Source organism: Gekko japonicus, unplaced genomic scaffold (genome assembly GCF_001447785.1).
Source record: "Gekko japonicus isolate JY-2015 unplaced genomic scaffold, Gekko_japonicus_V1.1 scaffold198, whole genome shotgun sequence".
Classification (NCBI taxonomy): domain Eukaryota; kingdom Metazoa; phylum Chordata; class Lepidosauria; order Squamata; family Gekkonidae; genus Gekko; species Gekko japonicus.
Window position 1 is genome coordinate 842,787 of NW_015161409.1, and position 14,788 is coordinate 857,574.

The 14,788-nt window shown below is 42.7% G+C and overlaps 1 protein-coding gene across 2 annotated transcripts in view; it reads left to right on the forward strand.

The window, feature by feature from the left end:
• Positions 1-296: 296 nt before the first annotated feature.
• Positions 297-14,788, forward strand: part of KCNK10 (potassium channel, two pore domain subfamily K, member 10) — a 107,640-nt gene continuing 93,148 nt past the window's right edge. The window contains exons 1-2 of one of the 2 annotated variants that reach the window (XM_015426653.1): positions 297-348; positions 11,615-11,633. In XM_015426653.1, coding sequence (XP_015282139.1) covers positions 297-348; positions 11,615-11,633 — 71 coding nt within the window. The remainder of the gene's footprint in view (positions 349-11,614; positions 11,634-14,788) is intronic. The other variant, XM_015426646.1, reaches the window with a different exon arrangement.

Below are 14,788 nucleotides of genomic sequence, written 5' to 3' on the forward strand. Positions count from 1 at the left end.
TCTTGCTTCGCTCTCCAGCCCCTTTTGATGGTTATCCGAGCTCTCTTGGGCATTTTCGACTGGGAGGTGCTGGTCCCTTGCCCGCTTGCTCTTCTCCACCACGAAAGCCCCCCTTCCTTCTTTTCACGTGTAGCTGCCTTTTGCCTGGCAACCGCCCGTTTCCCCACCACCCCTTCAAGGGCGCAGCGGGCTTCCCCCCCTGGCCTGAAATTAATTTGTTTGTTTGGCTGCAACAGTCCGGCAGCAAAGGTTGGGAATTCATTTTATTCTCCCCCCCCCCCCCTGCAAAGGAAGCGATGAAATTTCCAATCGAGACGCCAAGGAAACAGGTGAACTGGGACCCACAAGGTTGGTGCTGTTTTTTCACTTTTGGGGGAATATATACATATAATGATTATATAGAATTATTGTTATCCTTCTTGCCTGCTGTGGTAACTGAGATTGTTAGTCCTTCTACTTAAGGACTGGGAGGAAGGGGAGTATGTAGCTGAGATTTGAACTAGAGGCTTTGTTATTGTAGCTCTGTCCCTCCTCCCCTTGGTGACTCTCTCTCTTGTCTTGGAAGATGGTCAGGGTTGCTACAGTCTTGGGTGGGAAGAAACTTGCCTGACTGTAAAAAAAACAAGCAGATAACCAAAGGTGACATTTTTCTTTCTCCTCCCAGCCCAGTTCTTCCTGCTCCTTCCAGCATTTTAGTCTTGCTTAAACTGGAAACTTGTCTGGAGAGGATAAGCATCCCCTGAGGGAGTCTTTTATTTTGTTATGAGATTCCTTTGTTGCTTGTGGCAATTGTTGTCTCCAGCCAATGGGGTGGTGGAGAGAGACAGGGACCATCCACTCCAGTGGCCTCAGAGTCAAATGTCTCTTGGACATTACCTAGCTGGGATAAAAAGGCACTGCAGTAGGCTGCTGTTGGGATCGGAGTAATACAGGCTGGGCAAATAACCAAGCTTAAAGAGACCTTTCAGATATTCCGCTCCACCTTATTAAGAGTTAAGCAACAGTCCCTGCGTGGTAGCTGGTGGGGTTAATTCCGTGCTTAGACGGAGAGTGTGTTGGAGGAAGGTTGTTTGGGTGAGGCATACAGGCAAGGGTGATGATGTACATGTCACTGCTGTGGCTACATAGACGGCTTGCACATCCAGATGCCTGCTTCTGGCAATCTGTGGAGTAGCAAAATCAGTGCTTAAGTCATGTTTTTAAGGTTTGGTATACTTCCTGGGAAGGTGGCCAAGATTATCTTGGAAACTGGCACAATTAGGGTTGCTTTTATGTCTTGGAGCAGGGTGGAAACCTATGCCCATAGGCTTGTGTGGCATGAATAGTTTAGTGTTCTCAGGAAGAGCGAGGGACGACTGCTTGGTAAGTTTTGTGAGAGTCTCACATTGTTTGTCTCCTCTTTTCACTCCTTTTTCACTGTTACTTTGCCAGTGCTCGACAGTGTGCGTGTCCTGAGTACAGTAGTTTACTCCATTGTTTAATAGCATGAAAGCTGAAGTAAGAGGTGTACAAAAATATCCAGAAAGCTTTATTTGCTTGCCTATCTTTCAGAATGCTTGGTCTCCATGTACCTGTATGTAGGAACCATGACAACTGTGGCGATGGTAAAATTTCTGCTATGTGAAAATTGGAAGAATAAATTTCAAACATCTTATTTTTGTTTTCCTCTCTCTTTTTCAAAATCAGAGTATTTAATTGCACCCCCAAAATTCATGATCACTGTTAAAGTTGGACCTCAGTATGGGGTATAGTTCTTCATTCCCAACAGGTGGTTGGTTCCAATTCACCAGTTATGTTGAGAAGTTCATAATCTTCAAGATCAGCCAATGCAGATGACGTGATTCTTTCCCTCCAGAGTGCTAATTGGAGTGCACTGCATTTTTTACTACATTCTTACACTTGGGCTGACATCACCCATTAGTCCTGAAGTGATGCCAGAAATGAAGAGATGGCATGTTAAGTTCCCACTGTGTTGTCAGCACTAGGTATGGCACAATTTTAGGCAGTGTTTAGCAATGGTATGGGAGCCATTAGCTCATGAGTTTATTTAATTCATTTGTATCCCATGTTTCTTCCCAATGGGGACCCTAAGCAGTTTACATTGTTCTTCTGTCCTCCATTTTATCCGCACAACAACCCTGTGAGGTAGGTTAGGTTGGGAGAGTGTGACTGGCCCAAGGTCACCCAGTGAGCTTTTATGGCATGAGTGGGGAATCGAACCCAGATATTAGTCTGATGCTCTTAACCATTACACCACACTGGCTGTGTCATCCCATGGCGCTGTCACAATATTTAAATACCCCCAGACAGGGTTAATTACCACTTGGTTGTTGTTTCTGAAGCTAGGCATGACTGTACGTTAAGTTAATGGGAATTTAAGAGTTTGTGCTCAGACTGGGAGCCATGGATAGTGTCACCACTAGAATATATCAGAAGATTAGGATTATTTGTTTGTTTGCCTTTCACATTTTCACATTCACTTTTCTTTATGCACCCAAGGTTTATGTACAAATAATTAAAAAAAACCCCCCATGAACTCAGATAAAACATTAAAATGACAGGAAAACCCAGGAATGTGTTAACTTGGTAGGCCATTTTGTAGTAACTGTTCCACAGGGGTGACAGTTTAGGAGCTAACAGCAGTCACTGCACTTTTATTCTGCAGTTAGTATGCTACCTGTTGTGCAGTGGTTCCTCATTGTCTAGTTCCACTGTGTGAAAGATACTGAAGGTAGACAGAAGAGGGTCTGTTATGACAATCCTCTGCCCTTCACAGTGTGGGTAAACGGATCAGTGTGTATGTGTGGGGAGGGGCACGGAACATAAGCATAATTCCACTGGTATTGGAACATAATTCCATCAGTAGCCTCTATGAGAAATCTACTAAGCACCTGAATTGTTAACCTGCTCAGCATTTTTTACACAATTCATTTTAATGCCATTTACTGGTAATATGACAGAGTAATATGAGGAGGACTGTGGTTTGGCTTACAGAGTTCTCTTTGTACCATGACTCAGAAATTTCAAACTTTTTCAGTTGCTTGAATTTAAGGCGCAAGAGTAGAATCTCTAACAAAAAGAATGCTGAGCTTGTATTTCACTCTGCCACTGATTCCAGAGTGAGTGCTTTGGCAAGTTATTTATACACCTGCATGTTTTTGTTATCATGTTTGTAAAGTCTAGGGGAGTAATAATAATCATCTGACTGGGGGGATGTCAATGTTAAATATAATTACCATCTGTTAAGTCATTTGATGTCTCCGAATGGATGGAACTAACTATGTAAGTTAATTATAGTGCATTTATAATCCTATGCTAAAACAATTAAGTGGGCTGAACAACTTCAAATCATGCTGCTGCTAAACAAAGCTGCCACAACACTACTTTTCTGACCATAACACATGATGAAATGTGTGTACAATATATGCCCTTATAACTTGCAAATTGCTAGATGCACCTCTAACTCATAGGTTTGATTCAGATGTCTATTTGATTAACATGATGATGATTATGGTTATAATACAGCCGGTTGTTTGAAGTTTTCATTACTCCACAAGATGGTATTTTATGTTACATTCATATTTTACTCCAGTCTGCCCATTAAAATCAATGGGTTTAGAATGGAGTAACTGCAATGTTAAGGTTGGATCCCTACTAAATTTTCTGCAAATGGAACAGATCCCCTTCTATTAATGGAAAAAAAATTAGTTGTAATCCAAACTTTAATTCCCTGTGTTTGGTTATGGGATGAAAGCTTTCATAGGATGGAATTGTCAGTTGCCATTCAGTAAATTGTTAGGTTATGTGAATCCATGACCAGATACAAATTCAGCAACCCTCATGAAAGTTGGTTGACCAAGGGCTGGTTCATACAATACTTTTTCCTGCATTCTTCATTCACGTAAGGTTGCTTCACTTGTGTGAGTACTGCTACATAGTAAGTTTGGAGTTCATGGAACTTAGCTATGGTAACTTCTGTTGAGGGTGCTCTTGTGTGGCAAACTTGAGATTGTCCTTGTATAACATGTGAAATAACCCTCAGAGCACCATGGGTAAATATTATCTGATAAACACAGTGCTGCCTAAGTCATGTGAATGGGCTCATGGAGGCAGAGATATTGCATTTTTTTTGTGAAACAGGGCAATGGGAAGAAAGAAGAGATCAAGAATTGTGCTGGACAATTATCATTCTTGTGGGACTAATTCTGTGGTATCTAATAGTGCCTCAATTTTTTAACCTCTACACAGAATGTAATGGTTTTGTAGCCTGAGAGTTTTAGACATGTATAGTTGCTACGGTAACACCAGTCATTTGGGCCTATCTCTGTTGGTGAGAGAGTGCAGGTTTTCCAGTATGAAAAAGAACTGTATGAACACCACTTTCCTCCCTCACAACAGAACATTACTTGTTATAATGTAGCATCTCACCTGCATTCTAATTTCTGAAGGCTTTATGATCAGGTCTTATATTGTACAAAAAAAAATCCACTTGACACAAATTTAAATACATCCAGCCTTAGCTGGCACATGCCTCCTTCTCAACAGGAAACCATAGTTTATGACTTCAGTTCGGTCAGGATTGTCCTCTGAATTTACAGTACAACTCTAAGCAGAATTACATCCTTCTAAGCCCATTGACTTCACTGGATTTAGAAGAGTGTACTTCTGCTTAGATCAGCATTTTTAGATATTTTCAGATTCCACTGACTTCAGTGAAATTGCTGAATAAGTAGCTTGGGGCCTGTAGCCCAAGAGAAAAGGTGAAACATTGAGACTATAGAGACAGGACAGATCACTTGTAGGGACGCCAGCCTGCAGGTGGGGCCTGGGAATCCCCCAGAATTACAGCTCATCTCCAGACTATAGAGATCGGAAAATGGGTGCTTTGGAGGGTGAACTTTATGGCATTGTCCTGGTGCTCCCCAGGCTCCATCCCCAAATCTCTAAGAGTTTCCCAACCTAGATCTGGCAATCCTACCACCCCCATCCCCCACCGGTTGCCAGGATCAACCTGGCAACTCTAAAAATAGTCAGATGAAGGAAGTGGGCCATCTATGGCACCATGTCTGTGGAATGGCTTCTCTAGAGGTTCCTCTGGCACCAGTAAAGAGCTTCCATTTTTCTGGTCAAAAGTAAGTCTTATGTTGGTTTGATTTTTTCTTTACTACTGTACTCGGATGTGATTTTTAAAAAATGCTTTGTCAAGATTGGACAATTATGTATTGTTCTTATGATATGATTTAGAAAAGCAAGCTATACATCTCTATGATTCTGTGATATCTATGATTCTGTGGTCCCGGTCTCATGGGGGATTTGCCGCGCGAGAGGCACGACTGCCAGGCGGATTAAAAGGGCACAATCATACAGCAACATCTGGCAAGCGTCGCACGCCTGTCTCCAACCCGTAGTGTCTGGCTGAAGAAGCAGAGTTAAAAATTAGCTGGGGAAGTGTAGTATTATCCAGAAAACGCAGGGTGCGGGCAGGCGTCTGATTGCAGAAGCGCTGGAATCCTGTCGCATTCGGCGCCTGTCCGCATCCCACTGGATGTTTTCTTGTAAGCCTCCATGGTATGCGCACAAATGTGCACGCACACAAACGTGGTACAGCTTTGTTGCCACGCTTTGCCATCACTATGTGATCGGAGGCTGTCGGCCTGAGCAAGGAGCCTCGGGGGAACATTGGATTGTGATACCGCGCTTCATTTTGCTCCGGAGCAAAAAGCCTCACTTCCCCCCCCAGATTATCTCACTCGTGTGACCAGGGCCTGTGTTTAGTAAATAAATATTCTTTGAATAGTTACACTCTCCAGAATCTTTCCCCATATTTGATGGAATCATGTCACACACAATGGCAGGAAGGCATCTACTATCCTTACCCCATTTCCTTGTTTTATTGCCCAAAACTGTTACAGTTGTTCATTTATTTGAAACATTTCTGCTCCTTGAGGCAGATTATAAAAGGTTAAAAGAAGAACATCCCTTAGCGATAAAAGGAAACACTTGAAATTAATAAGTTTTTGTTGTGGGCCCCTAGAAGTGAAACTTTTGGAAGAAACTGGATTTAAAGGAAAGAGAGTTGATAGGACATAAGAAAATCTGGGAAGAAATTGAGTGTGGTTGGTGAGGTTAAAAGGCTGTGCCTGCATCAGCACAAATTCACCCACTCATAAAACTTGAGATGGAGGCTGATACATGATTCATGGGGTCTGGGTAGTCCAGCAAATGGATTGCCTCATGACTGAAATGCAGGATCTGTAGGGCACACGGGCCTTTTCTACATACTCCCTCTTCTGACTTCTGCATGATTTCGGAAGCAGTGTTGCTATTAGAACAACCATATGGTGGGACTGGGTTTTATTTGTTGCTGTATTTTATATCTTGGCTTCTCCTACTGACATGCGTTGGAGCCATGACCCTGGACAGCGAAACTATATGTGAATGTTCCTAAGCAGGTCTTATCAGAAGTCTAATTAGATTCAAGTGAGTAGCAGTGTTGGTCTGAAGCCGCAGAACAAAGTTTGAGTCCAGTGGCACCTTTAAGACCAAAAACTTTTATTCTGAAGGAGTGTGCCTGTACACACGAAAGCTGATACCCAGAACAAACCTTTGTTGGTCTTAAAGGTTCCACTGGACTCAAATCTTGTTCAGAAGTCCAACGTTATTGAATGGGGCTTCCTTCCAGGAAAATATCCTTAGGATTGCACTATAAGTGAACTTTGTAAGTGCTGTTTCCCCCTTTCCGCCCTTTTGCTGAGGAAACATCAGTGTGGGGATGGGTCTTTAAGAGAAATTTTAAACCATTCCTGTACATTCTCCTCTGCAAATGCATCCCAAGCCACTTTTCCTTAATTAGCATAATTTTATTTATGTCATTTATCCTCTGTCTTTCCCATAGAGGTGGATTACACAGCATGAGACAATAAGCAAAATGAATGGGATGTCCAATAAACAATCCAATAGAGGTTTGGATTGCAGAAATCTGAAAATGAGCAGAAAAAACAGAGCTGAAATCTTGGTACTAGATACCCACCAGTGGCTGAACCCTTTATTCTTATATTTGGTGTACTCCCAGTAACTCTTCTTGGCCTTCCTCCCTGGTTGTGTTATGTTTGTTGTATGTCCACATGTTTAATTGAATTGTTTAAATGTTTTATATATACCTTATTTTAAATGCTGTTTTAATGTTTTTAATGGTTTAGTGTTTTGATGTGCAGCACCTTTTTTACACTGTTTGGGTAGAAAGGTAGCATAGACATGTTTTAAATAAAATGAATATATACTTTGTGTGTGTTTTAAGTGACATCAAGTCACTTCTTTTTTTGTGAATATTTGTGTGTGTGTGTGCATGCTTACATGCCTGGAAGTCATGGTGACTTCTGACAGCCCCTAGTGGGGCTTGGATGTTTCAGAGCGGTGGATTGATATTGCCTGCCTCTGCGTCCTGACCCTGGTATTCCTTCCGAGTACTTGCCAGGGTCGACCCTGCTTAGCTTCTGGATCTGACAAGATTGGGCTTGCCTTATCTATCCAGTTCAGGGCAAGTGCCATCAAGTTGCTTCTGACTTACATCAACCCTATGAATGAATGACCTCCAGAACATCCTATTGTTAACAACCTTTCAAGTCTTGCAAAATGAGGGGTGTGGCTTCCTTGACTGAGTCAGTCTTTCTTTCCGAAGAAGATGGAGGTCCTGTGCCTGAGCCGAGGCGGTCTGAGGGTAGGGATCCCACTCCCGACCTTCAATGGGGCTCCAATGGTGCCAGTGCCAGAGGTTAGGAGTTTGGGAGTGCTCCTGGATGCTTCCTTACCAATGGAGGCCCAGGTAGCAGCCACTGCCAAATCAGCCTTTTATCACCTTCGGCTGATCAGGCAGCTGTTTCCATTCCTCAAACTCAATGAATTGGTGACAGTGATCCATGCTATTGTCACCTCAAGACTGGACTACTGTAATACCCTCTACGTGGGGCTGCCCTTGTCTCAAATCTGGAAGCTGCAGCTGGTGCAACATGCCATGGCCAGGCTTTTGATGGGACTCCCAATCCAGGAGCACATCCAGCCTGTGCTAAAAGCATTGCACTGGCTGCCAATAGCATACCGGATCAATTTCAAAGTGCTGGTTCTTACCTTTAAAGTCCTTTATGGCCAGGGACCTACATACCTGAAGGACCGCCTTTCCCCACATGTACCCCAGAGAGCACTGCGATCAGGGACCCAGAACCGGCTGGCCCTCCCAAGTCTCAAGGAGGCCAGGCTAGCAACAACTAGGGCCAGGGCTTTCTCGGTGGCAGCTCCGCTCTGGTGAAATGAGCTCCCAGAGGAGATCAGGGCCCTGCGGGACCTTTTGCAGTTCCGCAGGGCCTGTAAAATGGAGCTCTTCCACCACACCTTTGTAGCCGCTGCCATTGCCAACATCTGACAGCCTAAGGCTAGAGAGACCTGTCCCTCCCTGGGACCCTGACGACAGCCTGAGCTAACCACCTGTGACGGTCTAGGAGATCAAGAAGCCGACTGAGAAGAGAGAACAACCGCTGTGTAATTAGTAATACTAGCACTTTACTATGTTTTTTAGGATTAATTGCTTTTAGGATTGTTTAAATGTTTTAACTATTGTTGTTTAACTTATACTTTATGTATCTGTAAATGTTATGTTGTTTGTAAGCCGCCCTGACCAGCTTTGGCTGGAAGGGCGGGGTAGAAATTTAATAAATAAATAAAATTTAAAAATAAAAATTCTTATATGGGTCTTCCTCTGTACCTGCTTCCTTCAATTTTTCCTATCATTATTGTTTTTTCCAGTGAGTCTTGTCTTCTCATAATGTGAACTAAGTATGATAGCCTCCATTTGGTCATTTTGTCTCTAGGGAGAGTTTAGGCTTGATTTGATCTAGAACCCTCTTATCTGTCTTTTTGGTGGTCCATGGTATCTGTAAAACTGTCCCCCAACACTGTATTTCATATGAATAAACTTTCTTCATTGTCCAACTTTCAAACCTATACATAGTAATGAGGAATATTACAGTATGAGATATATTGACCTTGGTCTCCGGTGACACAACTTTATACTTAAGGGTTTTTTTCTAGCTCTTCCATGGCTGCCCTTCCCAGTCTCAGTCTCCTCCTGCTTTCTTGGTCTCAGTCTCCCTTTCAACTTCACAACAGTCCTTAGCTGTATAAAAAGTAAGAAAAAGTGAATTTTAGTTAAGCCAAAGAACTACATCTGGCTTACCTGGAGACTGATTATTATAAGAGATAGAGGGAAAAAAAGAAAAATCTTAAGTGATATTGAGGCTAGTTGACAGGAAAAGTCTCTGGGGCACTGTTAGTAGTTAAATTCAGTTAATATTGGGCTGCCGCTTAAATGATAAATATCACACTTTATGCAGCTGCCACATGTGGACATGAGTAATCCATTCATCAGTTTATGGATAGTCCCCAGACAGTCTCACAAATCCATACAATGCCACCTCTAAGTGCTTTTGTGTCTTTTCTGTAGAACGGGGGAAAACCGAGAAATCACATTCAGCTAGACAAGCCTCAATTGACTATGAATTAAAAGATACTCCTGTGCATGCTTGATTTCTTTTACACAACGTGCTGAACGTGCTAGAGGGACGAAATAGACTGCAGCATCTGGTTCAAGCAGAATATTCATACTTCAAACTTGCAGCAGTCTCTCTGTCTCTCTCTCTCTAAAAATAAAAACGTATCCCGTCTTTCTTTAACAGCCTAAGCCAGCTTACATCATAGCCATAAACCATCATCATAAAACCCTATCTTGTTATTAATTTTTTTAAATAGCTGCTATAATGATGTGATAACCAGCCCCCTGTTCAAGTCATATATGCTTCACTGGCTGCGGTCCTGAGAATGGTTTCCTTTTGAATTAAACAGGATTTACTTCTGAGTAAGCCTGCTTGGGAGTGTTTCCTCTGTGAGCAGTAATAAGTAACATGGTATGCCCTGAGCATTACAACCGTCATCTCAGTTTGTCATGATCAGTCCACTATAGGGGCGAATGGGGCATTTGTGCCAGGTACTGTAAAGTCCAGCATCCTTGCCTGGGCAGCTGTCAAGGCCACTAGCATGACCAATGGGACACTTATGGGTGGGTCCTTCTATTTTACCTTTTCCCACGATTTGTGGAGTCTACCAAGTACCAAACCATGAATTTTTCTTGCAGTGTCACAACAGGTTGCAACTAATGGAAAGCTGCACTGATGTTATGGAAAGCTCCCTACCCCTCATCCTAAAGTGAACTACCAGCTAGTCCCAACAATGTTGTTACATGCCCATCTTGCCCCCGTGTTGGCAGCTTCCATGTTTCAGAGAGCATACGCTGAAATGTACACATCTATGATCGATCCAGGTGGTCAGCTGTATTGGTCTGAAGCAGTAGAACAAATTTAGAGTTCAGTGGCACCTTTAAGACCAATAAAGTTTTATTCAAGGTATGAGCTTCTGTGTGCATGCACAATTTTTCAAATATATTGGAAGGAAGGTAAGGTTCAAACTTACAGACAGGGGCTGAAGAGCAAATTAACATGTAACATGATGAAGATGCTTTAAGATACTCGAAGAGAAAACTAAATAAGAAGCTAAGGTTATAAGGTTATTGCTTTACAACTGTTGACCTTATAACCTTAGCTTGTCATTTAGTTTTTTCTTCACATAACTTAAAACATCTTCATCATGTTACATGTTAATTTGCTGTTCAGCCCCTGTCTATAAATTTGAACCTTACCTTCCTTCCAATATATTTGAAAAATTGTGTGTGCACACAAAAGCTCATACCTTGAATAAAACTTTGGACTTAAAGGTGCCACAGGACTCTAAATTTGTTCCACACACGTAGGTTATTATTTGGTATCTCAGATTCTGCCCTGTATGCAGATGGTCCCAGTGTGAGCACATGTAGAATCCTGTTGCCCCACTGTGTGTTCAGTAAGCACACCTCTGCAATTTAAGCAGCAAAGATGTGCGTGCTGAAAATGATTCCTAATATTGATTCCCAAGAAGAGGGTCTTTTCATTAATTCAATTTCCCTATTGTTGGCACATCATTTCAAATGTATTTGTCTATATTTTATGTCCCTGTAGCAGAAAGTTGGGATTTTTTTTTGCTGAGTCAAACACTGTGCTCCCTTTCCTTCTCTAGAGATGAAAGAGCAGAGTTATTGCTCATCCGTCATTTGACCTGAAAACTATTTCAGTATTAAAAGGATAGTGAAATAACTCCAGGAGTTTGTCTCATTGGGATAGATATGATTTCCCCCCTTCTTTTTCTGTTTCCTGTAAGAAATAGTGGGGGGGGGGGCCTGTTGGGGCTGACTTTGTTGTGGAGAAGCAGCAATTAGCACTACCATAGCAGCAGCATCCCAGAGGACCAGCTTGCCGTTTTATGCAACAGGTATGAAACAGTGAGCTTTACTGGAGCCAGCGAGTTCATATCCCAGAAGAACTGACTCAGCCTTCATCCTATGCAGGGAGATTAATAGAAACAAGACTTAAAAAGCAGGGATAACATTTTCCTCTGTACACCTTGAAGATCCCCAGTGTTCCTACCATGAAAGTAAGGACATTTTAAGTTTATTCCCCCGAAAGGGGGAGTATATAAGTCTGTGTTCCAGATTCAGTATACAGAAAGATTCAGTGACCATAACTCATAGGCTGTTAATCTCTGGTGATCGTGTGCTTGATTTTTGGGAGCCTCTGTAACAGAGGCAGTATCAGGGGAAGGCCTCGGCCTTTATGATTCTAACTTGTTTTTACTATTTTACTGTTTTTATTAGGCCAATGGGCCTGTGGGCTGCCCTGAGCCTGCTTTGGCGGGGAGGGCGAGGTATAAAATAAATAAATAAATAAATAAATATCACCCTGTTTGTGGGTCCTGCAGGGCAAGTGGTTGGCCTCTGTGTGAAACAGGATGCTGGACTAGATGGACCCCTCCTCTGATACAGGAGGCTCTTTTCATGTTCTTACGTAGAGTTTGCAGTCAGCTGCAGGTGTTATACTTGGGAGCTCTTTGGGCAGACGTCCAACCTCTCTTTGAAAGGCAGGGCTGCCTTTAATTGACGTTGTGCAGAATGCTTTATCTGTAGGCAGGAAACTACAGGATTGTGTTCTAATTGCATAGGCAAAAACAAACATCTGCACATGGATGGGACCCTTGAAATCCAACCAGGTGGAGGCTATTCTAAGTAGCAGACTGTATGTGTAGCCACTCATTGTACAGATCTGCGAGATTCATAGCAAACTTCCACCCCTCTTTGTATGAGCAGAAAGGGATTTCGGCAAGAGGAATGCTGAATTCTCACTTACTTTTGCACCACCACCCCAGTGCCATACCCCATGCCATTCCTGAAAAGCCCCTGACCCTCAGGAGCTTGGGGAGAGGGTAGAGTGAGAAGCAACAAAAATCAGTCCTGCTTACATTTCTGTTTGACCAAGCCTTTTGGTAATGTAGCTACATTGGTAGATCTGTGTGGCAAGTAGCTCACCATGTTGAGCAATCTCCGCTTTCTTTAGATTTCAGACAAGAAGGGCAGAATCAGTAAGTAGGGAGAGAAGTTCTCAAAGACTTCAGCACATTTGATGCAGCCTCCCCTTGGATGTTTGCATGTGTGAATTGGCAATAACTGAGAGGAATGTATCAGTACAAAAAAGGGAAAAGGCTGAGCAAAAAGCCTATGGAAATATTTAGAATAAGAATCTCATCAGTACTTTTATGAATTGGATTTATGATCAACAATCTCACCTGTTTGGCAGTGTGGGTTTATAACTTGACCTCTTCCTATTGAATATTGAGATATTTGAATGAAATTAGTATGCACATTCAGGACACAAATTTGGTAGGCACACTCAGGACATATTTCATGTTTGAATGTCATCTTGATGTCTGCACCTGTTTCCAGAGGGGCCAGAAAGATGTAACATGCCATAATGTGATATCTTCCTCAACAACCGAAATATTGTAGTAGAACTTGACATGCATTTTTATGACACAATTCGTCATTTGAAATGCAAATATCCTTGAATGCTGCACTAATTTTTAAGGAGGGAGAAGTGGAGGAAGTGCATTGTAATGCATTATGTAGAGTGAGGTCTCTAACATTGGGTGCGTTCAGACGGGGCCTTTCTGCCGGCATAAACGCGATCACACTTACCTCCATTTTGCGGATCCCATCGGTGTATGCCCGCTCACACGCTGCGGGCGTCGGTGGTTTTTTTCTTAAACACAGTTTGAGCATGCGCATAGGCAGCCATTCACAGAATGGCGATCTTTGTGCATGCTCAAACCTCCCCCCATTACATTTAAACTTTAAAGGTAAGGACTTACCTTTAAAGTTTAAAGAGCACAGTAGCCTCCCGGAGGTCCCGGACGCCTCCGAAACGCTACAGTAAGGCCCTGTTCTTTTTTATATATACAAATGGCAGGGCGAAGCTTCCCCCAAGCGCATATCGCCATCCTTAAAAAAAAATGGCGGCCGAAAATCGGAAGCCTGAGGCTTCTGAACGGAAGTAGCTGTGCAACGGTGGAGAGCGATCAGACGGCGAGGTACAGCATTTACAACCGTTGCACTCAGGATACCACCACTTGGGACCGATACACCACTATAAGCCCTTTACACCGGTTAGGGACAGGAGGCAGATGTTCCCCGTCTGAACGCCGGTGAGTATGCCGATTGCAACCGGCACCTATACCAATGTAAAGCCCCCGTCTGAGTGTTGTACTGGTTATAACCCAGAGTGTTGTACTGGTTATAAATTTGGATGGGCACGTGGAGTTGGTGTCAAGAGGCTTCTTTTTAGTGATATGGGAATACTATTAAGACTTCTGTTCAGCATATTTCTGGACATCTCTTGTCACAGCCTCTTGTTCCCTGTGTGTGAAATGGCTCTTATTTCTGGGCTTTATTTTTGACTACTGTCATTTCAGTCAGAATACACAGCACTGTGTTTTGGTGTGTGTGTGTGTGTGTGTGTGTGTGCGTGTATGTTTTGCCCCACTGGAGCCAAGGTTGACTCCAGTCCAGATTATATGGACTGCTTGCATGCAGGAGGAAACAACAATGAACATGTTCTCAGAGTAATTTTAGCTGTTGGTAACTAGGTAAGGCGGATACAAGAGAGCCAGGTTGAAAGATGGTGTTTCAGCTGGCATAGTTCCATCAAAATCTGGAACGGGCCAGTTGATGTTGTTTCCAGCAGTGTCAAATGTTGCCAAAGGTGCTTTATTACTGATTTCTTGGAGAGCTCATTGGACAGTTATTCATATTAAATGAATGTCTGCAAGAAGATTTTTGAAAAGCAGGGGCTATTATGACATCAAAAATCCTAAACCTCCCTCCCAATGCTGATTGATTTTTTTAAAAGGACAGAAGCATTCAAATTTTAGGTAGCTTTCAAAAATAGTAGAAAATAAGAGACTATAAATCTAACAGCTGCTTAGCCATGATAACTAAATGCAGCCTCTATGTTCAGAGGCAGTATTTCTTTTAGATCTCAGACGCCGGGCACAAAGTTTGGAGATAGCTTTCCTTTGACACCCTGTTTGTCGGTTCCCTGCATGATTCTGCTAGAAACTGGACACTACCCAAAGCAATCTTTGGTTTAATCCAACAGAATTTATTACTAGAAATGAGGAAGAGATGAAAACGCAAGCTGGTAAAACTCCAGACTTTTCATTTGTCCCACTGCATGCAGATGCCAACTGAACCACAGGCAGAATTTAGAAGCCCATTCAGAACGTGGTACAAATGACCAAGAAATCCAGGGGCACAACTTTGTGT